The sequence below is a fragment of the Gossypium hirsutum genome, chromosome A01, assembly GCF_007990345.1.
Source record: "Gossypium hirsutum isolate 1008001.06 chromosome A01, Gossypium_hirsutum_v2.1, whole genome shotgun sequence".
NCBI lineage: Eukaryota > Viridiplantae > Streptophyta > Magnoliopsida > Malvales > Malvaceae > Gossypium > Gossypium hirsutum.
Genome location: NC_053424.1, coordinates 4,006,235 through 4,019,088, shown reverse-complemented (window position 1 = coordinate 4,019,088; position 12,854 = coordinate 4,006,235). Strand labels below are relative to the sequence as shown.

The window sequence follows — 12,854 nt, the reverse complement described above, 5'->3', positions numbered from 1 at the left end:
ACACGTCAGGCTAAGTAAGGAATGCATTTGGTTTACAACTTTTTTATATTTCTTTTTCTTGATTCTTTTTAATATGGTTCACAATCAATCGATTTCATATTTAATTAAAGTTAATATATTGAATATTGAATTCTTTTTATTTTAAAACCCCAACTTCTTTTTTTTTTTGAGCAGCTTTAAAACCCCAACTTCATTCATTAATTCAACGGTAATACAGTCAGCAAATTCATGATATCTGAAATTTTCATAATTAAATTATACTTTATTTTTTAAGGATGATTAAAATATACTTAATTTATGAATAAATTTAATAATAATTTAAGTTTTTTTAATGAAATTTCAAACTCAAAAACTGTAACTTCAAATTATATCGTTTTTTTCATTTATGGTTAAAAGTTTTTTTAATAAAACCGATAGTTAGGAAATACATTTAAAAAATAATTTATAACTACTTATAACTTCTCTTTAACTCTTAAATAAAAAAATAAATTAATATAAGTGAATTCAAGTTCATATACTCTTACACTAACAAAAATGACAATTTTAATTGAACTAACATTCAATCAATAATCTGTAATAACCGAAATTGTAAAGCCCAACTTTTTTTCTTTTAATATGGTTCACAATCAATCAATTTCATATTTAATGAAAGTTAATATGATATTGAGGGCACGTTTGGTTCGCTGTATTGGATTAGAGGCGTATTGGATTAGAGGTGTATTGGGATTAGAGGTGTATTGGATTAGAGGTGTAATAGCTAATCCACTGTTTGGTTGAATGTAATGGAATAAAGGCGTAATAGTAATCTTGTGTTTGGTTGAATGGAATAGAAGTGTAATAGCATAATGGAAAAAACTAAAATGACTAGAATACCCTTAGCATAAATTTGTTTTGGTAAATGATTATTGTTATTGTTATTTAAATTATAATAAGATTATTATTATCAATAATAAATAATTTAATCATATTTAAACATAATTATTATTAAATATATTTTAATTAAAATATATAATTTAATAAAATTCTTAATAATTAATATTCTTATATTAATTTACTGAAATCATAATATATGATACTGTAAAATATAAATTAACATAATTATTATTAAATATATTTTAATTAAAATATATAATTTAATAAATTCATAATAATTAATATTCTTATATTAATTTACTGAAATCATAATATATGATACTGTAAAATATAAATAAACATAATTATTATTAAATATATTTTAATTAAAATATATAATTTAATAAAATTCTTAATAATTAATATTCTTATATTAATGTACTGAAATCATAATATATGATACTGTAAAATATAAATTAACATAATTATTATTAAATATATTTTAATTAAACTATATAATTTAATAAAATTCTTAATAATTAATATTCTTATATTAATTTACTGAAATCATAATATATGATACTGTAAAATATAAATTAACATAATTATTATTAAATATACTTTAATTAAAATATATAATTTAATGAAATTCTTAATAATTAATATTCTTATATTAATTTACTGAAATCATAATATATGATACTGTAAAATATAAATTAACATAATTATTATTAAATATATTTTAATTAAACTATATAATTTAATAAAATTCTTAATAATTAATATTCTTATATTAATTTACTCAAATCATAATATATGATACTGTAAAATATAAATTAACATAATTATTATTAAATATATTTTAATTAAACTATATAATTTAATAAAATTCTTAATAATTAATATTCTTATATTAATTTACTCAAATCATAATATATGATACTGTAAAATATAAATTAACATAATTATTAAATATATTTTAATTAAAATATATAATTTAATAAATTCTTAATAATTAATATTCTTATATTAATTTACTGAAATCATAATATATGATACTGTAAAATATAAATTAACATAATTATTATTAAATATATTTTAATTAAATATATAATTTAATGAAATTCTTAATAATTAATATTCTTATATTAATTTACTGAAATCATAATATATGATACTGTAAAATATAAATTAACATAATTATTATTAAATATATTTTAATTAAACTATATAATTTAATAAAATTCTTAATAATTAATATTCTTATATTAATTTACTGAAATCATAATATATGATACTGTAAAATATAAATTAACATAATTATTATTAAATATATTTTAATTAAACTATATAATTTAATAAAATTCTTAATAATTAATATTCTTATATTAATTTACTGAAATCATAATATATGATACTGTAAAATATAAATTAACATAATTATTATTAAATATATAACTTGAAAATTATATTCTGCATAAACATAATTAACTTATACTAAGAAAAAGTTAGATGAAAATGAAATTGTACATCATAATCAATATGTTCAAAAGTTTTACAACATCAAAAAGTTTGAACATTGATATTTAATGGTGAGAAAGAAATCTTCTGACCCATTCCAATCGGGCAACAGAAGGTAAACTGAAGAAAACGATCATTTGAGTTGGATGATCGGGAATTTTACTCAAAGCATCATACCGCTGATCGTCGGTTAAACCTTCAATTGACCATAAGGCTGAATATAAATTTGAAGCTTTCTCTTCCATCTTTTCTTCAGACTTCTGCTGAACTACCACCTCGGAGGCAATACTCATACTGATTCTATCGCCAACGGCCTGGATTTTTTCCCCCAACAAGGTGGCAGCCTCCTCAAATGAAGCATACACATTATCACGAGCATCATATTTCTTTTTTCTCTTGTTTGAAGATGAGGAACCCCTTGATCTCTATCTCCTCGCGGATCCATACCGGAAACATCCATGTCGTCTAAAGAGACGTCAGCTTCGCAGTCATAGAATGTGTTTCTCTCTTCATTCATATCTGTAGTACGATCATCCTCAGCATGTATTTCTTCAAGAACATCAGCAGCTGTTTGAGCGTCTTTCCCAGTCGCCCGATCTCTTGCGTATATGGCAGTAAGCTGGTTGTAGTAAGGGAAAGAACGATGTCTGAACTGAGAGGCTTCTTTGTGACTCCGAAAAAAACGAGGAAATCATATTAGTTATAAGTTTTGTAAAAAAGCAAATAAATACTTGAAATACATTTTACCTTAACATAGGATTCCCAAACTGCATCTTCAGCAACAACGAGCTGCCTATGCTCGTCCCAACCAAAACTGCTGTTGTTTTGACCATTAAGCATGTCGTAGACGACTGACCATTCCCTTTTTAAGCACCTAATCCGAGATTCAATATTTGGTCTCGCCTTCAACATTGCTCCTGGTAAAGCCTTTTCTAGCATTTTCTCTAGCTCGTTCAAATAACCGGCTTTGAATCCGGTATCAGCATTAAATGTTCCTACATTGTGCAAATCCACCATGCAAGAAACCAAGGCTGCATCCTCTTCTGGAACCCATTTTCTCTTGCTTCCTCGAGAAGCTTGAGAAGAAGCACCCGTTGGTGGAACACCTGACATATTGTTCTTAAGAAAAAAAAAACAAATTATCATTATTTACTATTTTGAATATCATGAATCAAAAGGTGAACAATTTATAATTTTATATCGGTAGTTCAATACTAAATTTAAATTTATAACACATGCTGAATGAAAAGATAATTAAATTATAATTCAACAAAGTTTAGTACAATACAGAATTTTAATCAAAGACCACCAAAGTTTCATAAACTAGATACATAAAATAACATCAACAAATCAATTCAAACTCAATTTGTCCCTAAACCTAACTAATTTCTAGATGTTTGCCATTCATCGAACATTTGGTTGGCTAGTTCCATCCTCCAAGTTGCCCAAGCATCCGATGGATGAATATTTGTGATATTCGGTTCATCGTCATCCACCACATTAGTAGGTAATCCTTCTCCCACCTCCGCTTCAATGGGATCAATACTCATATGGGTTCGAATAAAATTATGGAGCAAACAACATGCAATAATAATTCTATTGTGCACCCTTACAGGATAAAACGATGGACTCCTAAGTATTCCCATCTAAGTTTTAATAAGCCAAAGCATCTTTCAATGACATTACGTGCTGAGGCATGTTTCATATTAAAAAACTCTTGCGGAGAACTTGGCTGATAACCCTGACGCCACTCGTTCAAATGATATCGCTGTCCTCTAAATGGTGCAAGAAATCCCTCACAATTTGTGTATCCAGCATCAACTAGATAATAACAACCTATAAAATAATTTTTTTAAAAATGATTAATTCAGCAAACAAAGTTTGATCTCAATGAATAATTCAAATTCCTCCAACTATACACTGTACCACGAGGAACTTTTAGTCCATATCTTCTACTAATGGCATCTCGAAGCACCCGTCCATCGGCAACTGAACCTTCCCAACCAGGAAGAACATAAACAAATTGCATCTCAGGTGTACAAACACCTAGCATATTTGTTGCTATGTCACCTTTTCGGGTTCGATATCTAGGTTTATCAACTGTTGGCACCCTAATCTTGATGTGGGTTCCATCAAGAGCACCTAAGCAATTCTATATCACATGATATAAAACCTTGAGTTAGAATAATTATGTCATTTTTAGTCAACTAAATGTCGTACAAGCTATATATAAAACTCAGTCTAATACCTTAAACCATTTCCACCTTGTGTCAGAAGAATCGGCTGTAATTGGCTCCGGCTTTTTAAATAAGACATCTTGTAAGCGTATGACAGCATTTAAAACACTATGAAAAGCTCTGCTTACAGTTTCCCCGGACCTTCTAAAGTGATGCTTGATAACTCGATTTTTCAGGTGATGGGATATGATATGTAAAAACATTGCTACTTGCTCATCAACAAGCATGTTTCTTGACGACTTCAATCCCCCTATCGATTCTAACATCTCACATAGTTTAAAAAAGGCAGTTCTATTCATCCTAACTTGTTCAATACAAGTCTCATCACTAGCATATACAAGCCTTTTCACATAATCCCGTTTTGCATAAAAATCTAAGGTATAAGACCTAATCCTTGGTCTATAAGTCTGTAGGCTAAGGCTGGCACCCATTCTAAATAAGAACCAAATCGCAATTCTACAGATTTCCAACCATAGTGTCAATGCAATACCAATTCTTCTACGCCTCTCACGTAGTGCAATTAAAGGCAGACGGGCCATTACTGCACCATATTAAAATTAGAACTCAGTATCAATCCCCTTACACTTTAGAGTAGCAAATTTTTTAAAATAAATATCGTATAAGATATCTTTTTCAATTAATAAAATAGATAATTCATTAAATTTTTGTTGAGATGTTGTTAATCTTCAGTAAGATTTTATCAATTTTAATTTTTAGAACATTTTCCCCGTTGATGCAACAAAAACATGAGTAATTAACATTAAGCGCATTTGAAAAAGGAACAAACTCTTTATGAATAATTATGTCAATTGAGTGTCATTTTATAATTTGATAATTTATTTAAAATAATATTATAATCAATTTGAATTAAATAAGGAATTTGAATATTATTAATTTAATAACAATTATGTAAGCATCGAAATTGGAACTTGAGAGAATAACATCTATGTTCATATCTTTACGTATGACAACTAATATCCATTTTGCAACAAAAATTTAAAAAATTTAAAAAATTTAAAAATTTAGAAGAGTGGAGATGATGTTAGCATAATGGATGGGTGCAGAAGAAATTAAATAAGGGGAATGAATGGGTAATGTGAAGAAGATGTGACTTGAAGAGAGGAAAATAGAAGGAATCAAATTTCAAGAATGATTGTATTTGGTTGACAAACTTTTCTAACATTTCCAACATTTTTACATCACTACAAGATTTTGTCCCCAAATTTATGCTTTGCTTATCTCTCTTATTAATCTATGTTGGATTATATGTAAACACGTCCTTTTTCAATCAAATCTGCAATTTCAATTTCTTTAGTAAAACATCTATCCAATTTTATTATAAAAATTCAACTCAAAAAAATATCCTAAATGATGCATAAACTCGAACGACTTATTTCTAAAACGACATATTATACAAAAAAGAACATAAACAAATTTGGTGTCCTCCTAACTGTGATGCTTTTGAACTGAGAGGAGGTGGAAGCGACAAAATGAGTAAGCAATAGCCTAGCCGAAGCTACAATCCAATATTCCCTGGTCGCAAAATTTAGATAAATAACAACAAAAGTTGAAAACCACCTTCATTACCATAAAGTAAGCTGCATATTTAGGAAAAGGATCCATTCATCTGAAATCTTCTTATGTTTCACGCTAGTTTTATAGGCTACTCATGAACCACATGATAAAAGAATGCGAAAAATTCACCAAAATCATGCAAATAATCTCAGTAACAGTATAAAAAATCAAATAATTTAATTGCAAAAAAACTTACAGTGACTCAGTGAATACAAGAGGCTCAGTGAATACAAGTGGCCGGAGGCGAAGCAAGCAAGGGAGGTTGGGACTGCACCATATTAAAATAAAAATACAATTTCAATAATAAAAATAGAAGAAGAAAAAGCGTAGAAATTGTAGCATGAATTACTTCTTCAACTATGTTTAGAAAAAATTATAAATAAGGACATACATTCTTAGTAAAATACAATTTCGATATCCAGTTCAGCTAGCAATTATAAAGCATTCTCACAGCCAAAACAATGTCCAGAAATGCAAAAACAACACCATTGTAGATTTTTCATTTTTGATCGTGACAACAGATATACTCGCCACTTTTGGGCATCTACTGCTCCTTACTCTGTAAATAAAATCTGGAGTGGCATTCAAAAGCAGGTTTTGAAGGGCCTTTCAAAGGTTTGCCAAAGCTTGTTCTTAGCACCAGGATTTAATTAAGTACATTTCTAAAATAAAAAGTGGTTAAAGAGTTTCAATAGTTGATAGTACACAAATGAGTCCTATCTATACATAATCTAACTTACAATAAAATTTAGCAGTGTTAGTTGTATTGCTTTTGTCTTTGAAAAGTCAGTGATTTATTGGCAGTTTGCTGAGAAAGATCAGTGTACCTTTCTTTCATTTATATATCAAGCCTTGCTATACTTTTAGGCCCTGCATTCAAGGCGTGTTTAGTGTTAGGTGTTAATAAGATAGATCTTTGTGTTGTAGGAGTGATAAGATTCCATTCGGATAAAATATTTTAGAGCTCCACATCTTCGAAGGCTTTTTCAGTGGGTTGTGATTGCCATTATAATTTCATAATGAAATAACCATAGGAATCACATCCATGAAAACTACATGGGAATCAATTCTTATTTTCTTTCTCGGGCTTTGCAATCCAGTTCAGTAACCCGTCTTGTTGATTCCACACTTGGTAAAAGGCTCTCATTTATTTCTTTAAATCTTAGATCAAGCCTTTTTCAATCCATCACCAAGCCAACATTACCTAACAATAGTATTTTAACCACAAAAACCCAATTGCATTAAATAAGATACTTTTCACAATCCTATCGACAGTTTCCGTAAGTAATTTTTCTTGACCAGCTAAGCAACCAAATTCACACCAAAACTGTCGCATACTTTAAACTCACAAAACAATATTAACCATCCCCAAAGCCTCCAACAAAACATACCCCACTGCTGTTCTACCTCAATATTATTTCCAAATTTCTCAACCAAGATCTCTGTTTCAGTATCACTTTCTTCCACTATGATTCCCCCCCTTTCAATTCTCTCATCATCTATTCATCTCAGTTAACTACATAATAGCAGCAGACTGCCAAAGTTTGGTCTACTATAGCTACCCAATAAATATTACAATCATATTTAAAATACATTAGCCACCCCCCTTTTTTTTTCTTCTTTCTCTCCTATGTGATGCATGTTATATAGTTTTATGTGTGTCGCATTCTGCAGTAAATTTCTAATTCTTTACCCTCGTCTGTGATCTAGCAGCTGCTTACCTAGCCTTCCCCCCCACCCTAGGGGAACTAACCCATTATCTTAAAAGTAATGAACCCCTTTTATTTTTTTCCTTTTAATTTTAGCCAAGCATTTCGGGATATTAATTGTTCTTATGTTCTTAGACACAATTTACTTATCCAGTTCAGCTAGCAATATACACATGACTAGAAAGCAAGAGGGCAAAGAAATTAAGTAAATTAACCTCAAAAAATGTACTCTTACAGGAATCGAAGCTTTTGAAGCTTGCCTAGAGTAGATGGAATGTGCCCGGTTAAAGTATTCCAAGATCTTCTGGGATTATACCAGATATGTTATTACTATAAAGCTCCCTGTCAAAAAAAATGGTAATCTTCAGCAAAAGAAGTTATGGAAAAACATAAAAGAAAATATTGAATAAATTCGTATCAAACACATTCGAAATCACTCCTAAGTTCAGAAAACATAGCCTTTATTATAAACAAAAAAAAATATTCAGAAATTAGTTGAAAGTAGCAAATAATGAAGGATTTATGGTAAAAAGTTTGGTGAGAAAAGGTCCTGAAATGGTTAGAGAAGTATTCATTACTACTTCAACAACCAGCCACCAAATTTCATTATTATTATTATTTTACAAACAGAGCCCTGTTAGATGCTAATTTTAATTGCAAAATTGGATTAAAAGCTTGTTAGCTTTACATTTCATTTGGTAAACTATGTTACATTGTGTTCTAATGTTTGATTTTGTATGGATTGAGGTTCAGTATATAATTATTCCACTAACCCCCCAACCTACCCATGGAAACGAAGATAAAAAAAATTAAACTTACAAAAGCAGCAAATTCTGAAAATAGAATAAATAATTTAAAGAAAATGGAAGGAAAAAAAACTGCAAAATTCAGTAAAAAAATAGAACAGATTAGAAATCCCAGGAAGAAGAGAAACCAGGCAATTTAAGTCTATCAAAGTTACTAATACCATGAAAGAGTCTATAAAGATGGAGAACTAACCAGGAAATAAGGCAGGGAAATGATTTGTTTGATAACAAGCCATTGAAGAGCATAGCCAAAAAACCCAAAGAAAGCAGCCATGAACATCACAACCCACAACGGGAAATACAGTAAAAACACCCCAGAACAAGAGGATGGAAAGATACAGTGAAAAAGCACTTACCGAAACAATGGGGCCGGAGACCTGAGACGGTGGAGTCGGGTGGAGGTGACTTCACTCGCAGCTGCTGTTTGATGTTGGGAGGGAGAGGCTGGAGGTGAATTTCGAGTTGGGAGGGCAAATCAGGGCGTGAGATGTAAAACGGATGTAATCTGAGGAGGAGGCAGGGATTACAAAACAGAGAATTTCGGGGATTAGGGGCGTAACGTAATAGGCCTGTATTAGGCAATACTATGAACCAAACATAGGAATGAGGGGGGATTGGGTGGGGCCACCGATTAGGGGTGTATTGGATTAGCCAATACACCCAACCAAACATAGTGTGAATATTAAATTGTTTTTTTAAACCCCAACTTCATTCATTAATTCAAGGGTAATATAGTCAACAACTTCATGATTAAATTATTTATTTTTGAAAGTATGATTAAAGTATAGTCAATTCTTGAATAAGTTTAATAATTATTTAACTTATTTTCAATGAAATTTCAAACCTCAAAAGCGAAAATTCAAATTATATCAATTTTTTTTTATTTAGGTCTAAATTTTTTTTTATAAAATTGATAGTTTATGATTCACATTTAGAAAAACAATCTTAAAATTACTCGTAACTCTTTCTTAATCCTTAAATAAGAAAATAAAACGAGCATAAGCAAGTTCGAGACTAAAACTCAATCAATAATATGTAACAACCGAAATTGTGTTCGATAAATTCAACCTTATTATTGGGTTTTAAGTTTTAACACTTGCCATTTCTTTTAACGAATCTAGAAACAACTGTATCACAAATTAAAATTGGAAGCATATAAACTCAAAAAAAAAAAATTCATTACTTGATGAAACTTAAATGTATACAATTTGTTGAGTTAGAAAAAAAAATTGTATGTAATCTAATTGTATATAGCTGTATCATAGGTCTCTTGCCACAAAGAAGTAAAACCATTTTCTAACTGAATATCGTAGAAATTCAAAGGAAAATCATTTCCAAATTGAACCAAGTAGCCGTCCATTGATATCTCTTGGACATGATCCTCCACATACCAATTTATGTCATCGCTTGGAGAGGAAGGCACCATTTCCATTTCACTCCATTCAAAGCAATCGTTGCTTCCAATGTCTCCTTCAATACTGCATGAACCAGCATTCACCATTCTGATCTCAGCTTCTAGAGATTCCATCAGACTATTTACTTGCTCCTCATTGCAGTACTCCTTACACTGCGATTCCTCTAATAACGACATTAGAAGATCGGCATCGATTTCGGGAACTTCGATTTCCTCCACACCATTACTTCCGTTGATCAATCCTGGATTTTCCGTTAATATGAGAGCCATAATTTACAACCTTTCTTTCTTTAGTGTAGAATAACAAAGAATAGAAGAGGCTGAGATAGCTTAGACTTGAGAAAATGTTTTGCAATGTCTCCCCTTTAATGGAAGATAACCTTTTTATAGCCCAAGCAATTATGCTTAGGAGACCCCATCCAACGTGGGCACATGTGCTCAACCAATAATTAAATAGATAATCAATTAATTTAATGAAGCCAGTTTATAAATCGGTATCAAGTAGACTAAATGAATGGTCGTGCAAGGCAAAGATGGAACAAATAAAGAACATAAAATTATTTTAGAAATGGTGACAAATCAAAGTTAAAACAATTATATTTCCACCGCATGATTTGAAGTATATCTCAAGTGATGGATTCCAATGAAGTTAAGAATAGAGAAGTCACCGACTTTGTCAAGCAACAACTACTTTGCAGGCAAGCAATATCCAGCATTGGTTGCATTTGACCAATGAAACAGATAGCAGACAATATCGACATCAAATGAAAATTTAGTACCATTGCCAACTTGGGTATATTGGGGTTGTTGATCCACTTGGGTTATTTTTAATCTTGGGATCTTTACAACTAAACAATAAAAATAGTAATCAAATACGTTGGAAGTTACAACACATTAATATGATTTGGATCGAAATGACTTGTGACTTTGTTGTTAAATTTAATTATTACATGTCACATGTAATAATTAAATCAGAAAAAAAATATTTCAAACAATTTATTATTAATTCTTGTTTTCTTTTTTAAAAAACTGATTATATGAAATAATTTGAATGTAAATTGTTCGAAGGTGGCAACTACAGCAGCAACATGCATGCAACCATGCAATCATGCATGAGCATGCAAGTAACCAAGCATCACGGCTGAAGCATGCTATTGTCCAAGGAGTAATTCAATTGGCATGTCCATGTGACAGTTGACTTTTGTTGTTTCAATGTAACCTTTTGTATTTGCTAAGGTTTAGTTAGATACTTAGCTGTTTTAGTAGCTGTTAGGAAGTCATTATGCTAATTTAACAGGTTATTTACTTGCACAAGCAAGCTTTGTTTTTTACCAATGTAATCCATCTACTTATGTACATGTAATTTTGACTTTTCTAGTAACAAGCATAGCCAACTTGTTCTCTCAATTTGTTCATCTGATTTTGCTTCTGTTTTGAGCTTTCAAACACAAAAAATCTCTTTGTTTTGTTTCATTGATCATTTGATCGAAACTTAACACATACTTTACCCGGGTATATTACTTTATTGCTCCAGTTTCAACAAGTTGCTCATATTTTACCCGGGTGAAATAGATCTGTTTTTCCTCCTGTGTGAAAAACTCAACAAATGGTATCAAGAGCCTGTTGTCTTTGAGGGCCTTGGTTGTGCACAGTTTGTGGCTGACTCGTGTTTGAAAGAAAGAAACAGGAGTTGTTGTTGTTGGCTGTTTTTTAGTTGCTGCAAGTATGAGCTTCTCACCACCACCACCACCACCACCTGTTTTTGCTGGTGAAAATTACAACATCTGGGCTGTAAAAATGAGGACATACCTGCAGGCACATGACCTGTGGAATGTGGTCCAAAATGACTCTGAACCACCTCCCCTGAGAGCAAACCCAACTATTGCTCAGATTAGGCAGTATAATGAAGACTGTGCAAAGAAGTACAAGGCCATGTCATGCCTTCAAAGTGGAGTTTCAGATGTGATCTTCACAAGGATAATGGTCAGTGACAGTCCAAAGCAGGCATAGGACAAACTCAAAGAGGAGTTTCAAGGATCTGAGAAGACTAGGCAGCAGCAACTAATAAACCTGAGAAGGGACTTTGAGAATCTGAGGATGAAGGAGTCAGAGACTGTCAAGCAGTATGCTGACAAGATAATGGCCACTGTCAACAACATAAGATTGCTTGAGGATGATTTCAGTGACCAAAGGGTAGTTGAAAAAGTCATAACAACCCTGCCAGAGAAGTATGAATCAAAGATCTCTTCCCTGGAGGACTCGAGGGACCTATCAACTATTCCATTGACAGATTTGATAAATGCTCTCTATGCACAAGAGCAAAGAAGAGCAAACAGAATGGAGGAGTATTCTGAGGGAGCTTTTCAGGCCAGAGGCAGAGAAAGCTCAAACTCGAGCTCCAACTTCAAAGGCAAGAAGCCTTGGATAGAAAAAAAGGACAAAGGCAAGAAGGAAGCCACCAAAAGAAAGTTTCCACCTTGTGCTTATTGTAAGAAGACCAATCACCTTGAAAAATACTGCTGGTACAAGCCTGACATTCAGTGTAGAGGGTGCAAACAGCTTGAACACATTGAAAAGGTGTGTAAAAACAAACCAAAACCACAGCTACACCATCAGAATCAAGCTCAGACTGCTGAAGATGTTGAAGCACAAGAAAAGCATGTCTTCACAGCTTCTTGTTTTGCAAGCTCGAGCAAGGTTAGCAAGATGTGGTTGATTGATAGTGGTTGTACTCATCACA

The 12,854-nt window shown here is 31.3% G+C and overlaps 1 protein-coding gene across 2 annotated transcripts; it reads right to left on the bottom strand.

Moving 5' to 3' along the window:
• Nucleotides 1-8,160: 8,160 nt before the first annotated feature.
• Nucleotides 8,161-9,387, bottom strand: LOC107899621 (uncharacterized). Of its 2 annotated transcripts, XM_041074279.1 has the most exons (3): nucleotides 9,057-9,387; nucleotides 8,862-8,888; nucleotides 8,251-8,675 (listed from the first exon to the last, which is right to left on the bottom strand). In XM_041074279.1, the coding sequence occupies exons 1-3, from the start codon at nucleotides 9,370-9,372 to the stop codon at nucleotides 8,644-8,646; spliced, it is 375 nt and encodes a 124-aa protein (XP_040930213.1). In that variant the 5' UTR covers nucleotides 9,373-9,387; the 3' UTR covers nucleotides 8,251-8,643. The 2 variants fall into 2 exon arrangements, 1 of the variants encoding a protein (XP_040930213.1); XR_001684741.2 differs by lacking the exon at nucleotides 8,862-8,888 and having other exon boundaries at nucleotides 8,161-8,675; nucleotides 8,894-9,387.
• Between the last annotated feature and the right edge of the window lie 3,467 nt (nucleotides 9,388-12,854).

Excerpts from the sequence above, each read along its gene's own strand:
- LOC107899621 (XM_041074279.1), bottom strand. The coding sequence starts at position 9,372 with ATGTTTGGTTGGGTGTATTGGCTAATCCAATACACCCCTAATCGGTGG. Across the intron at positions 8,889-9,056 it reads TCTCCGGCCCCATTGTTTCG|TTCTCCATCTTTATAGACTC; the intron begins GTAAGTGCTTTT and ends TTTCCTGGTTAG. Across the intron at positions 8,676-8,861 it reads TCTTTATAGACTCTTTCATG|GTTGGGGGGTTAGTGGAATA; the intron begins GTATTAGTAACT and ends TTCCATGGGTAG.